Here is a 19,225-nt window from a genome sequence, read left to right as displayed (position 1 = left end):
TTGGCGTAATCGATTAAGAGTCTGTGTTTTGGGTTTTTTGACTTATTTTTGAGTTGTTTTGTATTTCATTTGTTTTTACTCGGGTTGTATGAGTATTCTCATTTGAAACATTGATTGTTAATGTCAAAATACACTCTCATCTCTCTCTAATTGTTTGTGTATGTTTTAATATTTGGTATCAGAGCCTAATTAGGCTCTCATCTATATAATCTATTGTAAAGATGACTACCGTCTCCCACGATCGAGTTTCCACTAATTTTTCAACCCCTGCTTCAAAGAACTATGATAAATAGTGCAAACAAATGAAGGTGTTGTTTGACTATCAAAATGTTCTTGAAAATGTTTTTGAAGTGGTTTATATATATATATATATATATATATATATATATATATATATATATATATATATATATATATATATATATATATATATATATATATATATATATATATATATGAGTTTAATGGATATGCACTGTCAATGTAAAATCTTTATACAGTCAATGCATCACAACCATTCACATATATTATTTTATAAATAATTAAAATAAAAGTCAAAATTCAATAAATATTTAACGGCTATGATTCACTGATAGTGTAAAACTGCTTTACACTGTCAGTGTATTTCCATTAAATTATATATATATATATATATATATATATATATATATATATATATATATATATATATATATATATATATATATATATATATAGCATATCAAGTGAGAGCATTTTTAAATGAGAGGATGAGAGGAATAAATATCAATATTTAGATTCATCAAGAGAGAGAATGTAGTAGCCACATTAATGTATTAACATTATCTCTCTTGATGAATCTAAAGGTTGATATTTATTCCTCTCATCTCTCATTTAAAAATGCTCTCACTTGAATAAAAAAGAGAAAGCAATTTATTGGACTCGTTTGTTTTGGTTTTTTTTAAAATGATTTTTATAGTGTTACATAATTTTGTTTGAAATAATTATTCTTAAAATGTGATTTTAGGTATTTCATCTATTTATGGATAAAAATTTGGATTTCAAAATTTCAAAAATATTACTTAATTTTGAAGCTATTTCATTAGATTTTCATAAAAATCATTTTTAAAACGTATTTTTTTTTAAAATTATAATTTTGACTAAGTTTTGATCTTCAATAATGTGTGTCTATGTTATAGGATGTCAAAATTAATGTTCTATTTTTTTAAAATAAAAATGTAAAAAAAAATCTATTTTTTTAAAGTTGAAACAACAAACATATTCTTTATTTTACAAAATGAACCACCATACCTGTTGATCCTTTCATTAAGGTACACCAAAATAGTAAACTCCTTGATGATGTATCTTATTATGAAAGTTTGATTTTACTTCAATACTACTAGACCAAACATCACTTTAGCTACACAACAACAATTTAGACAATTTTTACTTTCATCAGTAGTTACACATTATAAAGCTTATTGTAAAGTAGTTCAATGCCTCAAACCTAACCTTGGTTGTGGCTTTTTATTTTTGAGAAGCTCAGAATTGTAAATATTGGGCTATGTTGATGAGGATTAGGCATGGTGTGTAGAATAGATTCTATGAGGTTAACCTCATGTCTTGTTTCTTCCTTATTCTACCATACATTATTTCTTGACTTACAAAGAAGCACTAGACCGGGTCAATTCCTTCTTTCAAATTTAAGTATAGAGCTCTATCCACAATCATTTGCAAGCTGAAATGACTACTAAATTTGTATTTTAAATATTTTCAGTTTTAAAACAAGTTGTGTCGTTCCATTATGTACTCTGAATAGTCACACAACAATGCCAAGTTTATGTTTATTTTTCACTGTAGAAGCATATGCCATTCTGCATCTGAATTCTTTTCCAAATTTGAGGCCAATACAGCTTATGTCGGTACCCGAAGACACCAAAAACTTTCATCATTCATTCAAAACCAGAATGGTCAGAAAACCCTGCCATGTACTTTCACTTTAATTTCCTTTTCATCTTCTTTGTCCTTAGACCAACCACATATATGTTTTTTTTGAATAGGAATCAAATCAAATCAAATACATCAATATTCAATATTCAACCAAATACTGCTGTGACATGATGTTCATCGTGGACTAGTAATTAAGCATTTGATTTTTGATTAGTATCTATCTATCCACCATAGTAATTAGTACCACACACATAAACTAAAGGCCAAACACACCTACTCACTTTTCTGCAAAACTACAAAGGAAGGACAATTTTGTCGATAACCAAGTCCAAGACCAAGACATAGAATTGTCTTTTAGGTGTCTTATGGAATCCACGTTCCGTACTGTAGTAATATGGGCTAGCAGTGTGTACCTTGAAGACCACGAATATGTTGCTTCTTGTCTTGTTGTTGCCATGCTTTCACCCTATACTACTTTACTTTACCTATGTTTTGCCTTGCTGCAATCATAACCTTTTATTTTATTATCATACACTAAAAGTTCAAAAAAAAAAAATTTAACAAAGTCAGTTCTCAACAACTTAGTTTCAATTATAAAGATTCATTCTCTTTTTGGGAAACATATCTTTCAATCTACCACGAGTGGGTGGCACAACAATATTCATGGTCTTTTAACCTACTTGATTATCATATATATACACTTTTATAGAATGTACTTCTTCTATATTTTACAAAAAAAAAATGCTTTAAATTTGGAAGTTTGGTTTTTCATTTATTTAAAAAGTTCATAGTTTGGTTATAAAGCAAATCATGAAGATAGTGCTCATTGAGAGTAAGAAAAAGGAAAAAGATTAACAATAGTATGCAAGTCACCAAATGAGACTTACCATTTTGGATTAGTTTTTGGAAGTTCTAGAATTAACTCTTGAGGTGTAGAATTGATATTGAGTGATTTTGAGTTGTTTGATTTATTAAAAGTAAAATTGATTCTGCCTCTAGAATTGATTATACTTAAAGCTAGAATTTATAGTTTTTGCCTGAAAAATTGATTCTGAGTGATTTTTAGATTGAAATTTATTATTCAATTCACTTTTACATAAATATATCTAAAGATAAATCAATTCTGCTAAACTCAATTATGATAAATAATTTGCAGCTATTCTTTTTTGTTGCTTTTAAATAATTTAAATTAATTTTAATTAACATAATAATAAAATATATTTTAAATAAAATTACTTTTTTATTAATAAATTTTTTTCTATGTTCTTTTTAATATAATTAATATGATTATAAAATAAAAAATATTTTAAATTAAATAAATAAACGACTAATAATTATTGAGAAATTTATACATTAATATTATAAAAGGATTACAATACCTTGATTACAAAATGAACTAAAAATATAAGAAAAGTGCTTATAAAAATAAGAAGAAAAAAAATGAAAACTAGAAAGACAAGAATAAATCTTAACAATTCATTATCACCACTATGGTATTACTACATGATTTTTATTAAAAAATAAATTAAATTTATAATAAATAAAAATTATCATATAAAACAATGACATATGTACATTCGTGTTTCTTCTTCAAATTGTTTGGTAATAAATATCATTACTCAAAATAAAAATACCTATTTAGAGGTGTCACTACACCAAAGAAGGGAAAGAAAATATCCAGCAAACCTCAAACAAGGAAAGAATAAGGTCTCGCAACCGAAATCGGGTTTGGGAGTCTATTACGCATGCGGAAGGTATTAGCACCCCTAACGCCTGTAGTACTCTATGGGATCCATTTTGGTTGTTCCAATAAAAAGGTGTGTATATCTAAACACTTACTTACTAAGGGAATGCAATGCATGAATGACTTGTTTGGGAAAAAGAAATGGGTTTTATTATTGAAATCGTCAGGTTTCCTGAACCTTATGTCTATGTATCCTTATAGTTCAATGAAGAAGTCTGAGCTCTGTAGTTCTTATAAAAAATATTTGTTTGTTTTTGTTTTTGAATGGTCGACATTAACATTCACACTCTAGCATTAGGCACAACCTTCGATGCAGTAGAATGGAAATAATCTTACCTTTGAGGAAAGGTTAAAGAGAAAAGTCACGAGAAAAAATGATTTGAGTTTGTTTAAGTGTTTTGTTGAGGAATACATCAAATGGTCTCTCAAAGGATAGGGGTATTTGAGTATTTGTCCGCTAGTATTGAAAAGGTTTGAGATACGTATTATCCTAAAGGCTATGGCACGAGGGTGAGTATTCCGTACAGATGAGCCAAGCGTCTCACGTACTAATGCTCTAAGAAGAGGTAAGGAATAGCTCCCGCTCATCATTCCCCATGCATTTAAGGCTCGTGAGAAAATGATTTTTGTTTTAATAAAGAAACAAGAAAATGCTAACCAAAAGAGAAAAACAAGAGGAAAGATCTATTCTAATGTTGTCATGTATCATGGACCTAAGGTTGGGATAAAGGGAACTAAAACCCTAATTGTTATCATGCTTGAATTGAGATCATAAGGTCGAATTAATTCAAATTAATCGGGAGGTTAAAATTTAATTAATAATCCTAAGGGAACATGTGAGCGAGAAAGCAATCAAACAAAGATCAAAGAAATCATTCAAGCAAGGCATCATGAAGGGAATCACCAAGAATCAATCCACGGGTCAATAAGAAGATCACCACAAGAATAAGGGCATTTTGCTCATTTTGAATTAAGGAAAAATTAATCAAAATAAAATTCTAAAACACTAAAAATATTAAAATAAAAGTGACATGGCATTTTAGATTTTTTTATCATAAATAAAACATCAACAAAATTAAACATAATTTAAATCAAAATACTAATATTTTTTATCCATTTTTGAATTCATTTAAAACTAAAACAATTAAAATAATAGCCTAAAAATTAAAATAAAATTTAAAATATTAAAAATAAAAATCTAAAATATTATTTATAATTAAAAGTATTTTTCTACATTTTTTGGTATTAAAAACATAAATGAAATATTAAATCAAAATAATTATAAAAAAAATTAAAAATTAATGGGCCGGGGGATGTCAAACGGAAAAGGAATCTATGAATATCAAAATGCGCAGCCCAGTCCATCTCCATTATTTTCAAATTTTAAAAAAATAAAATAAAATTATGAAGTGGACCAATCAGATGGCGTCACCACATAAATTTGAATTCAAAAATAAAGAAAATGGTGCACATCTCCGTGTTCTTCCTCCAGAATTTCGGTCACCGTCCTCCACCACAGGCGGCGGAGAAAATTTCTAGAAACTCGAATCATCATCATTATCCTCTTCGTTTTTTCTCAAGGATCACAAATATGCACTTATTTTCTCCAGATTCTTCTTTAAACTCACGGATCGAAACAAAACAACTATAAACCCTAATTCTTGAAATTAAAATTAAACGATCAATAGCAAGAATCAATCATCAAGATAGTAGGGCTATCACTCAGTGAGGAATTTCTGCTCAGGGATATGTTCCAATCAGATCATGCTTGTGCTAAATTTTATGCTGGTTCAAGAGCTATCTGTGGTGGGCCAGTTTATGTGAGTGACAATGTTGGCTCTCATGATTTTGATTTGATTAAGAAGCTTGTGTTCCCCGATGGTACAATTCCAAAATGCATATATTTTCCACTTCCAACTAGAGACTGTCTTTTCAAAATCTGGAACTTCAACAAGGTACCTATCTCTCACTATATCTCATATCTACAAGACATAAGTTTTTCATTGTATCATGTCTGGTGTTTGTATCAGTGTTGGTGTTTGTATCAGTGTTCCTATCTAAAGAGTCTGGCTTAGGGATGAGGCTTCCTGCTTAAGAATTAAGATGGTAGAAAACTCTGTACACTGCAGGGCAACTTCCCTTTTCACAAAAAGATTTTATGATTAAGCTTGTAAATGAAGAGGATGAAGTTAATTGCCCCAAGTAAGAATATATTGCCTATTATCGCTTCTTCTTTGATTTAGTAGTCTAATGACCGGAATGTCCCGGGTTTAAATTTGCGCATTCGAGTGCCCCTACATAGCTATCATCAGAGTTGGCTTAATGGGATGTTGGCTTTATCACTTTAATAATTTATACACACGTTGAGAAATTGCGGATTTGGATTTTCCACGGTCTCAAATCTCATACATTCATGCAATCAACACATCGTTAACCGTTGGATCAAGATCGGATGATGTAGTAAGCAAACATATTTTGATTTTTTTAACTCTGGCATGCCAACCATGAAATTTGAATTGTCTGATTTTGATTCAACGACAACCGATATGTTAACTGCGTGCATGGGTGAGATTAGTGATTTACTACATGCACTCCAAATCTAAGAGATTGCCCTTTTTGATGCATTGATTGATAACCTAAAGAGTTAAATTTTTAATTAATGTTTTCTCTTTTTGATTCTTTTGATAAGTGGCACACAACATAGCATTTTCCAAACCACATAGTGTTTTGATATGTTTAAATATAAGTGCAATTTCGACTGACACATTTTAGTAAATATTTCTAGAAGGGTAAAAAAGTACTGGGTGGTCATTAAGTTTGTTGCTAAAGCAAATTTGCATCACTTGGGGAAGTTTCTAGCCGGTAAGCGTGCTGGTACGCTTCAAATTCTTGATATTGTACTAAGGAAGCTATCAACAAAGGGGTACGCATTCATGTGACTGAAATTTTGAACTTTAAAAAATAATAGAGTTTGAATACAAAGCTTAAGTTCTTGTTTGTTTTACAAATACTGCATTATTTTAAAGGTATTGTCCCATTGGGAGGTCATTCTTTTCACTAGATATAAGAAAACCACAACGGCTTGGCGAGGGGTTGGAGTCATGGTTTGGATTTTACTAAGTGTTTTTGTTTATTCCTGTGTGTTTCCGATTCTCCAGGCATGTAAAATGGCCGAAGGTCAAAGTTATACAAAAAGATTAAACGAGAAACAAATTTCATCTCTTTTGAAAGTCACTTGCCAGGGAATTCGCGATCGAGGAAATGACCTTTTACAAACGGTTCAACATATTGCTTATGATCAAGATCCTTAATCAAAGGAATTTGGAATTAACATCAGTGAGAAGCTAGCGTTGGTTGAAGCACGGATTCTTCCCGCCCCTTAGGTAATGTGCTCCTCCTTCTATATATCTTGCTTGTCATATACTAAAAACATGTAATTTCTATATAGTTTCCTACTATTCGTTGATTTAAATCACTTTCGACCACAGCTTAAATATCACGAAAGTGGGAAAAAAATACTTGTTTACTCCCTGTGGGTCAGTGAAATATGGTGAATAAGGTATTTTGTTGGTTTTAATATAAATCACACATATTTGATCTATTCCTCAGTTAGGACATGGTATTATTATTTAATATTTTCTAATCAATAACATCGTCCAATTTAATTGAACAAATGAAATATTAAGATATCTTCTATTCTTGGTTGGCCTAGATAACTTTCATTACTGATATCTTTGTCGCTTTATTCTTGAGTGCGGAGTGCCACAGAAAATGATTAATGGAATGACTGTTAACCGGCTTGCATAAATTTCTCACGGAGCTTGCAAGATAGTGTTGCTCACACTTTTTTAATGGTCTCACTCAAATGTGTCAAGTATCTGGCATGGTAGTTTTCTATCTTCTTTTTTTGTATGCATAGGAAGTGCAGAAAGAAAATATTTGATATCTAATCTGAAGCCTGTTATCCCTATCTACAATGCCAAACCTGAGAAAGTGGTGAAAGCTTTGAAGCTTGTTTACCAAAGTGTCAACAAACAAAACTAAAGGAAAGGAATTGGAGCTTTCATTAGCAATACTGCCAGACAATAATGGTTCTCTCTAGTGTAATCCAAACGGATTAATAATAATAACTCTACAGTTTCACCGCAGATAGAATTCTATCTTTGACAAACAATCTCTGTAATACGTATGCTAGGTGCACACAATCAGTATCCATTGGTGAGCCTATTTTCCATTAAAGAGAAGTTTTTTAACATGTTTTAGACTGTCGAAAAACACTAACTTTCGGCGAAATTCTTATTCTGTGCAGTTCCTTCAGCATACTACACACATCTAGCTGCCTTTCGAGCACGATTCTATATGGAACCGGAGAAGTAAGAGAATGGCTCTAAAGTCAATGGTGGTTATTCTAACCATAGTTCCAAGGGAACAACAACAAGAGCAGCTTGAGAATGCGATGTGAAGCCATTACAGCTTTGAAAGAAAATGTTAAGAGAGTGATGTTCTAGTGTTAGACTTGTTTAGTTGACATTGTAAAAAAGTATTCTGTCAATCTTCATTGTAGAAAATTTTGCTCAAAAACCTTTACAATTACACCATGCTTAATCTGCTCCATAGCTGAAAGAAAATGAATCAAGTCATTGTAACATTTCATTGCCATTTCTCTACGTAAATAAACAACAAAAAATTATTTTGTGTGTTATAGTGTAACATGGTGGCTTCATGCACAAGTTTATCCATCACTGTCATTTGAATAATCTCTCTGATGTTTAACAAACTCATAGCACTGTGTACCACATTGAGTAGAAAAGAAAAGAATTAACTGTTTATAAGGTTCTGAGAGATGAGTGAGCTTGCCGAGTTGGGTGACTCCAGCTTGTAACCCAAGTGGGGGCACTAGGGTGGTGGAACTTGGTTCAGACATCACTGAGTTGTTGGGGTTGGTGACTGCAAATGTGCCTCCATGTCCCTGACACTTCTAAGGCAGGAGCTGTTAACTATAAACCGTAGTCCTATGTATAGTTTATAAAAGGAACTTATAGGGGGGGACTGGCTTCATAGAGCAGTCCTTTCAGCTCTTGTCCTTGGGAGGATAAGGAATTAAGGATATCATCTTGGCCTGATGTACTTGGTGAATTCTGGGCTATTGAACCACCACTTTTTTTCTACCAAGAATCAAGGGTGTGTGAATTTAAACAAGAGGAAGGTGACATATTTAATCTGTTGGTATCGTGGAAGATGGAGAAAGAAGTTTTCAATGTCATTAGAAGGTTTGAAGACAAATGGGTAGTTAGTGTCTGGACTTAGAGAAATGATTAATTTCTTGTAATGGATACAATAAAGACGGAGCTCCAATGTCTTTGTTATTGGGACATGATTAACCCGATAATGGACAAAACGATATAAAATAAAATCATGGTTATCATCTAGATTCTAGGCTATGTTTGGATTGATGGAGCGCAACAGAATGGGAGCGGAATGAAATGGAATAATATTATGTTACATTGTTTGGATCGGTAAAAAGAGGACGAAATGAAGCCGAACATGATGCATTTTTCTTAAATGCATTCCATTCTATTACATCTAACTCCCCATTTTTTGTTTCATCCAATTTGAAATGTATGGGATAGAATGGGCCATTTTAAATAAAATATCCAAACAATGGAGTGAGATTTATATTTCATTCCGCTTTGTTCTATTCTCCTCCGTTGTGTTTCATCCATCAATCCAAATTTCACAAATTCATGGTGACAAATAAAGGATTTCAGGTTATACATGCTCTTGATATCTAACAAATTTCCAAATGTTTTTTTAAATGAATATGCAGATGGCACCTAAGAGGGCAACCATTGACATAAAGAGACAAGCCTAAGGAGCATTAGGGTCTTGAGTACCTTGTGATTGTCAAAGATTCACAAGCATTAATAATGAATAATTTTACAACCAATTGAAAATTCGAAATGTGATAAGTTATAACAAAAAGGAAGGTATATATAGAAGATACAGGGGAATTGGTTTGGTTTTATATAGGAAATTACAATATAGGATGGGAATTTTGGCAAATCCTTTAGAATAAATCAACTTGGACATCATAAGAGAATTTATTGCGAATGCTAGACCTTCAGAGGATTCCAAACTGACGAGGCAATCTTGGGTCAGTGTCTGAATAGTTCCTAATTACCTAGATGTCATACATGTATAATTGAAAGAGGTTTATGAGGCATACCCCAATGGCCGACCCTTTTACAAAGGAATTTGCAAAGGGAAATTGGGATTATGATATAATAGCGGTCAACATTTTCAATGAGAGCAAGCCTATAACTTAGGCAAAGATGACATGCCTATCTAGTTTAATAGAGCCAATTTCACTATCGTAGCTAAAATGTGGATGGCCTTCATAGTAAGGGGAGAACTAAAATGTGGAGACAAGTTTTAAAAACATACTATTTCCTTCTAAGCAGTAAGACGAAGTCTATGAAATGTAAATTTATCAAAAGAATAATCGTATCTTACTTAGAGCTGAAATTCAAAAATCATAACACCATAAAGTATGCGATTTTAATATATTAGATCCATAACACAAAATGATAGATAAATATAAGAAGACATAAACTATAAATATCCTGACTATGTGGATGGCCTATCTAATTTAATTTTCCCCTTAACTCTCCAAATACAACTATATCATATGCATAAAACATAGTAACATACTGATGTAACACCCACATATAATATATACCTAGAAAATATATTATACATATAATTGGTATTGAATACACATAAGAGCCTATATGCAATGTTATATATATGTATGTCTAAAATAAATAATATCCATAAATGGCACATGATATAAAGTAGGATCTATAACAGAATCCACATGAACCACAACGGAAGATCATAATCCAAAAAGTTTGATCGCCAAAACATCATCAAGCAAGTTTATCCTTGTATTTACCATGCACAGAACTACCTGAAAAAAATAACAATAATAATGGGGTGAGATAATGAATTTATTAAGTTCCCCTATCTTATGGGTCCACTCGGCTCTAATGAACTATTATCGTTTTCTTAAGCCATTCTTATTTTTGTTACTTATGTATCACTCACACAAATGTAACAAGGATTTGAGCGTTCGAGTGGTTTCAAGCTTCTTATGGAAAATAAATAATTTGAGTTCACAAGGACTTAATCTCATTTTTTTAACTGATTTAAATCAATTAAATAAAAAATAAAATAAAATTATAAAACATAAGTAATGCATGAAAAATAAAAATACAAATCTTAATTGGAGGATGGCGGAATAACAAACTAACAATGATTCAAAAAAATCAATGAAGAAACGGCAAGTACTTCTTCTCTCCTTTTCTTTACGTCGATCGTTTCTCTCTCTCAGACGCTCACACACTCTGGAAACTTCTGTAGAAAATCAACAATTGTTTATCGAGGACTGGGTCGCAAATCACAATTGATATAAGCCACACGAGACTGATTTTTCAGTGGTTTACCGAGTGGAGATTCTTCTTCAAGATTTTGGTATAGTGAGATTCTTTAACCTTCTTTCTTTTTCTTTCCTTTTTCACCAACAACACTGCGAATGTGTTATCTTGAATAAACGGATTGCGTATTCCTTTTATGAACACTTTTGATTTGTGATTATGATTATGACTTATGAAGTTGAAATTGGAATTAAAATTTGAGGTGTTACTATAACGGAATGCTGTTAGAAACTGTTTTAGAGATTAATTTTCTGCATCATTCATATTCTAATCAGTTTTCTGCATCATTCTACATGAAATTATACCTGCCAAATCGCAATGCAGAATAGTAGGGCAGTGTTTGAGTTGGAATTTGAAAATGTCAGTGTCAAGCGCATCAAGTTCAGTTGGGAGGAAGCCTGTAAAACGCGGAGGCGGAATGTCTACTGTTTTGTCAATTGCAAATGATCTTGGTTTTTCAGTGTCTACGACGTCCTCCCGGGTACCAATCTCTCTTGTATCCTCCAACTCGCATCAATTGTTTCAGAATTGAAGTTTGTTAACGACGTGAGTGTCTCTATTTGTTTAGGGAGGACTGCAGAATTCATCTCCAACAACTACGGAAAAGGACGAGGACTTGATCAAGGTTTTGAGAGAACTGGCCGCCATCCAAAGAAAAATAGCAGATTTGGAAATTGAACTCCAACGTCGAAAGGTCAGCCTTATACATTCTGGTTTTTGTCAATCTCGACTTCCACATCTAGTGTTTTAGATTTAAACTCTTTTTTAATCAATACTTGAGACTTGTGAAATTTTAGGATGATGAAACTTCTGGATATTTGACATGTGTGAGTGAAATGGAGAAGAAGATTGAGACGTTGTCGAGGATTACTACTATTCTCAAAGATTTTATTCAGAATAAGGTATAACCAATATTGTTTGTTATTCTCATTTACCAATTGTAGTCTACTACAGATTGTAGTTAATTAATACACCAGTCTGATTCGATTGTTTTATTAGACTTTCATTTACTCAAGGGAACTATACCAGTATGCCTTCAGGGACTAAATTCCATTAAATACGTAAGGAGAGATATAAGTAGTTGATATTTAAATTATTAAAAGATAAATAAGTTTACAGAAATTCCATTAAACTCTTGTTTGATTTCCTTGTTTAGTAGTTACCATCCTGGCATTGGGGTTCAAGAGCTTTAGTAACTCATGTACTTCTTCTCAACATTATTTTATTGTTACAATTTGGCAGGATCGCATAATAGCCCGTCTGCAGCAACCATATTCCCAACATTGTGTTCCTGTTGAAGTAGAATATCAGGTTGATGACCATAATTTGTCATTTAATCGGATTTCTCATTCATATAATCTAAATAGTTGGCCTCCCAGCACATGAAGTCGTATGTGTGTGTGGTATTTTGGCTGTGTTAGTTACATTCTACATTAATATACACGTTGTATTTGGTTTCATATTTTGCTAAATGTAGTCTATGATGTGATAATTTTTGTAGTTTTCCCGAATGAAGCATGTTAACTGCAAAATGCAGCATTCCAAAGAATACTTAATAAAGTGACTTTAATTGGGCTGTTGAAAATAGTTATAAGATTCTCATATGCATTAAGGGAAATAGCTATGAAGTGACTTCAGTAGTCTTTTTGTCCTAATGCTTTTAAGGTTTTATGTAGCTCACCCAACAGTAAGCATAAATTGGCTCAACAATTATCATATATATAATTTGAGTTAAAAATTGGTGTAAATGCTAAGTAAGTTTTCCAATCAATGTTAGACGGGCATTGAAATGCATGCGTCATATATTTTTTTAATTCTTGCAGAGACAATTCTCTGAGCTACTGAAGAAGGCAGCTAGCGACTATGGTACCTTGACAGCATCCCTGTCAGATTTGCATTGGAGTAGGAATTTTAAGGAACCTCCTTCAGTTTGGGGGGTATGCTTCTACAATCATTTTAATTGTTTCTTGATATTGATGACAGGACTTTATGTTTCCATTATGATAAACTAATCTGCATTCCCTGACCCTAGTTTTCACGAACTATCTTGTGTTGCCTGCCTTCAATGTTATTACAGTTGCATGGAAGCATCAAAGTTTTAAACGAAATTCCATTTTTTTCTCTTCATCCAGGAAATGCTTCGACCTATTCCTGTAGCTTTGGCATATTGCACTCGCTACTTTGAAGCCATGTCTGCCACAAGAGAATCATTTGTGGCACTTCAAAAACTAAGAGAGGGCAATTTTGATTCTTCTCAACCCAGGACACCCACAAGTGATTCTTCTCAACCCAGAACACCCACAAGTGATTCTTCTCAAATACTACGTGGTGTTTCTGATTGTCTTACTCCATTTACATCACAGTAATTGTACAAGATAAAGGAACCTGTGTTGCCCTCGCCTAGTTAAACAATAGTGTTAAGTAGTTATCCAACATCCCTGCATCTTTCTTGTCATATATCATACTCATGTGCATATCATTATCAATTAATACATAGTTTCAAAATTTAATATTTCCCATTCACAAGGACCACATATTCCACACTTTGCCAGTGCCAGTGCGGCAATGCTAAAATTAGATGTTATTGACTCAAGATATGTACATCTCGCTAAATAATTTTTCTTCAAAGAAAAATATCACTAATATATTTAGTTGTGTATACTAGATGCAATCATAACAATGGCCTGTTTGGTTTGGCGGTGGGATTCTCAAAATCACGGTGAAAATTCATGGTAGGCCAAAAGCTAGCTTTTGTAGCTTCTCGAAATCGCGGTGGGAGGGTGAGAACATGCATTTGCAGCTGCAAACGCCAAACCAAACAGACCATAAACCTTTCAAATTCGAAATCTTTAAATACAACAAAACTTGTGTCCAGGGTTTTCATGGGAAAAACAATTTTTTGATATTTTCATTCAAAAAATTAAATCCAAGCTAACTCCACTTGTTTCTTAAATCAGAAAGTTAACAAGTGCATTTTACTGGTATGCGTATGACGGTAAATCGGTAATCACTAATCACTAGCTTCAATACCTATGATGCATAGTTGTGTGTGTGCCTAGGTACTAAATAATACATTTTAAAAAATAAATCAAATTACAGTTACGTATGATAAAAATAAGAGTATATGTATTCCTATAAAGCTAAATCATCCCATTCAAAATAAAACTTCCTAATAAAAATTTAAAAAAATAATAAAGAAATTAAAATATATAATACATTACATTAATATACATAAAAAAATCACAAATTTTATTTAAAAGGAAAAATGAATTATAATATAGATATATACCTAATACAAGTGCTTACCTGATGCCTTTAATTCCCTGTTTTAAAAGTACCCATACTATAATTATAATTAAACACACTCTACTAAAGATAATTTTAAATAAACACACTCAAACGGTCTAAGTATTTAGTTTGATGCTCTTAAATGGTTAGATTTTCATTTATTTTTTCTAATCCCACTCACGCTATTCAATTTTGACGGTGCACATATATTTCGTAGAGAGATTCATGATTAATTGATTTTGAACTAAATCATTTGAAAAGAGCGTAATTCACATATTTTAATTATAAAGAATAGTATAAGATGTAATTGTTACCAAGTTAAACATTTTAATTTGGCCATAGCTTAAGTAACAGAAGCCGAATTTTTGCTTAGATTTTGAATTTGTGATGAAATAATCCATCTACTTGCTTTGGATATTTTAGAAGATAGTGATTACCTTTACTATTAGGTGCTTTTGGTCCCTGCCGTGCGTATATTAAAAGATAAATAAATGATTAAAAAGTATTTAAATATTAGATAAAAAAATATTTAAATAAGAGAGAAGAAATATTTAAGAAAGATATAGAGAAAAAATTACAAAGGTATGAGACTTCAAAGACACTCAATAGGTGATTTTGGTGTTTTTATCATCATAGTTTGATAGAATTATATCTATATTTTACATTTTAACATATTTCTTTTTAATTTTTAAAAAAAATCATAACGTGCTCACATATAACTATTATAAGCTTAAACTTTTACAAAATATAAAATCTCATACAAAAAATTTACCATGTGATTGGTTTATATAACTTCTTTATCCCAAAAATAACATTGCGAGATTTCCATTTAAATTTAAAAGAGAGTTGTGTCAACTATGTTTTAAAAGAGAGCTGTGTCAACTATGTTTATAACTTCTTTTTTTATTACAACTTTTTTCATAAATTTTAGATAAATAAAATTAATAATCTTATCGCAGTAACTTTCAAACAGTTGTATTTGTATGATGTAGAATTGTGGATAATGGGTGTGATATTTTCACCTTGTGGGGACAATTACGGAATTACCCTATCTGTGTACACATTGATCACGCAATGGTGAATCATGAAAAATCAGTTAGTAAGCCCAACTTATCATAACAACCAAAATTCAAAAAAGATGGAAGAAAATAAAAAACGCGGGAACGCTAACCGTTTTGTATGTAACTATCTTCTCACTTCCCGCCCTATATAAACACACACGCGTTCCTTCACTTCTTCATTCAAACCTTATTCAAAATTCAAAATCTCTCTTCTCTCTCTAGCTTTCTCTCTACATTCAAATTTTCCCTCAACAACCACCATGCTTGCAAGCCTCAAGTTCGTAATAGACACTAGATCCATTTCTTCCCCGTTTCGTAATTTCAATTCTGTTTAAAGTTTGATCGGTTAATAACTTGTTTGTTCCGTTTTGTTTCAGATCTGAAGAATCCAGCGGCCAGATGCAGCTGGTTGAACGTGAAGATATGGAAGATGAAGAAGATCTCTTCGAAGCAATCGACAAGCGTATTTTCTCTCAACTACTCTGTTTTCCTATTTTCGATTCTCGTTTTCTCTAGATCAGCTTACTAAATACCGATCTCTGTAACATGACGCTTGGTTTCAGATCCTAAGATCTTCATTCTGTTTTTTCATTCCGATTTTGCTGCTATTTACTGTGAATTTTTGTTAGATTTACCTTTCAAATCCATTAGAATTATAGAATCATCATCCTCGGTGATTTTGTTTTCCTTCTCCGTTTTTTGAAACTTTTTCTAGTTAATTTACTAATACTGTTTTGTTATACATTTATATCAAATTTGAAACGCGCAACTCTATTCTAGCTTGATTATTGCTTAAACGTTTTGTCTCTGATTCACATGAATATGCATCTTCGCAGTGATTTCCCAAGGCATCAATGCTGGAGATGTGAAGAAGCTTCAAGACGCAGGGATCTTTACATGCAATGGCTTAATGATGCACACAAAGAAGGTTTAACGTTAAATACATTTCTGATTCGAAGATCTAAGGATGTTAAATTAGTCTGAACTTCAACCACTATCATATAATGTTGTGATTATTTTTTTCCGCAGAACTTGACTGGAATCAAAGGTTTATCTGAGGCTAAGGTCGATAAGATCTGTGAAGCTGCTGAGAAGCTTGTGGTTAGTGATTTTAATATCTGAAATCTAAGTTACTTTAGATTACTATTTCAACTCTTTATAATTTGATTTTTCTCCGATGCAGAATTCTGGTTATATTACCGGAAGTGATGCACTGCTCAAAGTATGTTGTTTACTTTGCTTCAAGTTTTTTGAATTAAGGATTTAATTTTGATCTGTGTATCTTTAACATTATAGAAAATTTTGTTGTCTTAATAAAACTTAAGTAGATCTTAATTACTTGTATTTAAGTTAAGAACTTATTTGCGTTATGTTACTGCAGAGAAAATCTGTGGTCAAAATTACAACTGGAAGCCAAGCGCTTGATGAATTGCTAGGAGGTAGGTTTACAACAAGAATTTCTTGTTCATAGTTTTGCACTTTTCTACTTATATGACTTTTTAATTTTAGAATCATTTTTGCCTGTAACTATTTTCTCACTAAATTTAATTTTAACGTTTGAAAAAGGTGGAATCGAGACACTGTCAATTACAGAAGCATTTGGAGAATTCCGGTAATAAATTGCACCTATCTGGTTTTGGATATATTATATTCTAATAATAGGACTATATTATGTTGGCGAAGAATTTCATTCTAACAATAGGACTTTATATTTTCAGATCTGGGAAAACACAACTAGCTCATACTCTCTGTGTTTCCACTCAGGTTTACTTTTATCATCTATCCCTGATCATAGCATATTAATTAATGTCTAGTATTTGAACCTGTCATTTCAAGTGTTAATCTGCTTGATCCCAATGTTTTTCTAAATCACTTGTTTATATCTCTTTTTGTATGCAATCATAGCTTTTCAAACAGACAATTTTTGTATGCATGCTAGCCTTATCTTCACGCACATTGAAATATTTGTTGCATATTACAGCTGCCAACTAACATGAAGGGAGGCAATGGAAAAGTTGCTTACATTGACACAGAAGGAACTTTGTATGTTTCTTAATACTCTCCGCTTTTAAAATATTATGATGAACGTCTAGTCCCTCAAAACCAATAACTAATGATTGTCTTTTCAATTGATATTCACTTACTAAAGTTTTATGCTCATTTGCACTGTAGTCGACCTGATCGAATTGTTTCCATAGCTGAGAGATTTGGCATGGATCCAGGGGCTGTATTGGACAATGTATGTTTCCTTTGTTTCATATATAAAAATATATGGATCATAATTGGCTATTGATGGTATGAATATTTTGGTACTGACTGCTAACTAGTTTATTTTTGTGACTGCATAAGATTATCTATGCTCGTGCCTACACTTACGAGCATCAGTATAACCTCCTCCTTGGTTTGGCTGCAAAGATGGCTGAAGAACCATTCAGACTTCTGGTGAGATGTTACTAGTGGAGTAAATTAGAGTTATCTTGCTTTGCAATTTCATGTAATATTGAGAGTTGACAGACTATTTGTTTTTGGCAGATTGTGGATTCTGTGATTGCTCTTTTTCGGGTGGACTTCACTGGTAGAGGAGAGCTTGCTGAACGCCAGGTCTGTGAGTCTGTCATATACATGCACCAACAGATTTTTTATCCCTTCATGTCTACTTTTTCTAAAATGAGGAACTTTTTGCAGCAAAAATTGGCACAAATGCTTTCTCGCTTGATTAAGATTGCTGAGGAATTTAATGTTGCAGTTTATATGACAAATCAAGGTAAAATCTTAAGAGTAATGAGTTTTTTTGCCATTGATAGTTGTGGCTTTTATAAGAAGACTGCTGTAGGCGTATTGCTTATCTGCACAATATATTTGTTTGCAGTCATAGCTGATCCAGGAGGTGGTATGTTCATAACTGATCCAAAGAAACCAGCAGGAGGCCATGTGCTAGCTCATGCAGCCACAATAAGGCTGATGTTCAGGAAAGGGAAAGGTGAACAGCGTGTGTGCAAAGTGTTTGACGCACCAAACCTGCCAGAGGCTGAAGCAATATCCTTTACATATAAATTAATCTATTTGTTGAACTAAAAATGACTTATAATCTATTTGTTGAACTAAAAATGACTTGCTAATTAAAAGCTTGTGGTTTATAACTTTATAGTCTACCCTGAAACAATGGTTAAGAAATTTTTGTTGTTAAAACAACTTGAAATTGCCTTCTGATAATTCCAGATGCCCAACATTATCTTCATGGCCATTGAAAACAATTATAGTGAATTTGTGATTGAGGAAATAGTAACAACTATTGTCTGCATGTTTTCTCTTGACAAGAGTTACGTGTTCCAGATAACACCAGGAGGCATTGCTGATGCAAAGGACTGAAGCAGCTGCTTCTGACTTTTGAGACCATTCCACAAGAGACTGATTAATTTTAGTAAATTTAATCTTTCTGATATTTGCTCATAGTCTGTATTAAAAGTGTTGTTACCCGAACACTTTGTGTAATCCAGGGATATCAAGTTAGTATCATTTATATATGTTTCCTTTGTGTTGTTACTTGAACACTTAGTATATTCCAGAGATATCATGTTTGTACCATTTATATATCTTTCCCTTATATAGTAAGCAGCTGATATTTGGCAATTACAATGTAACTGAATATTTCAAAATCTTATTGTCATTCACTTTCGCAAGTGAGTTGGTTCTTACATTTTAATATC

General features: G+C 32.1%; 2 protein-coding genes and 1 long non-coding RNA gene across 8 annotated transcripts; all 3 read left to right on the top strand.

Annotated features, from left to right (window-relative positions):
• The first annotated feature begins 5,119 nt into the window (after positions 1-5,119).
• On the top strand, positions 5,120-8,747 carry LOC131643506 (uncharacterized). 4 transcript variants are annotated; one of them, XR_009296225.1, is made up of 4 exons: positions 5,120-5,628; positions 5,722-5,875; positions 6,832-7,891; positions 7,983-8,747. It is a non-coding gene; the product is annotated as an uncharacterized LOC131643506 (long non-coding RNA). The 4 variants fall into 4 exon arrangements; XR_009296224.1 differs by having other exon boundaries at positions 5,704-5,875; XR_009296223.1 differs by adding an exon at positions 6,459-6,596 and having other exon boundaries at positions 5,120-5,875.
• Positions 8,748-11,017: 2,270 nt separating this feature from the next.
• Positions 11,018-13,679, top strand: LOC131612022 (AUGMIN subunit 2-like). 3 transcript variants are annotated; one of them, XM_058883845.1, is made up of 7 exons: positions 11,018-11,206; positions 11,494-11,650; positions 11,738-11,863; positions 11,967-12,071; positions 12,412-12,480; positions 12,993-13,106; positions 13,302-13,679. In XM_058883845.1, exons 2-7 carry the CDS (start codon positions 11,528-11,530, stop codon positions 13,533-13,535), a joined length of 771 nt encoding a protein of 256 aa, XP_058739828.1. In that variant the 5' UTR covers positions 11,018-11,206; positions 11,494-11,527; the 3' UTR covers positions 13,536-13,679. The 3 variants fall into 3 exon arrangements, with proteins under 3 accessions (XP_058739828.1, XP_058739822.1, XP_058739835.1); XM_058883839.1 differs by having other exon boundaries at positions 11,018-11,211; XM_058883852.1 differs by lacking the exon at positions 12,412-12,480 and having other exon boundaries at positions 11,018-11,211.
• A 2,024-nt stretch (positions 13,680-15,703) lies between these two features.
• On the top strand, positions 15,704-18,593 carry LOC131648977 (meiotic recombination protein DMC1 homolog). The gene is made up of 14 exons (XM_058918720.1): positions 15,704-15,795; positions 15,896-15,981; positions 16,355-16,446; positions 16,548-16,619; positions 16,702-16,740; positions 16,900-16,957; positions 17,085-17,130; positions 17,237-17,282; positions 17,500-17,561; positions 17,691-17,757; positions 17,868-17,960; positions 18,051-18,119; positions 18,204-18,282; positions 18,388-18,593. Exons 1-14 carry the CDS (start codon positions 15,779-15,781, stop codon positions 18,591-18,593), a joined length of 1,032 nt encoding a protein of 343 aa, XP_058774703.1. The 5' UTR covers positions 15,704-15,778.
• The last annotated feature ends 632 nt before the right edge of the window (positions 18,594-19,225 follow it).

The sequence above is a fragment of the Vicia villosa genome, linkage group LG1, assembly GCF_029867415.1.
Source record: "Vicia villosa cultivar HV-30 ecotype Madison, WI linkage group LG1, Vvil1.0, whole genome shotgun sequence".
In the NCBI taxonomy this organism is placed as follows: Eukaryota; Viridiplantae; Streptophyta; class Magnoliopsida; order Fabales; family Fabaceae; genus Vicia; species Vicia villosa.
Note: the sequence above shows the minus strand (reverse complement) of the source record. Positions and strands in the feature narration are given on the sequence as shown.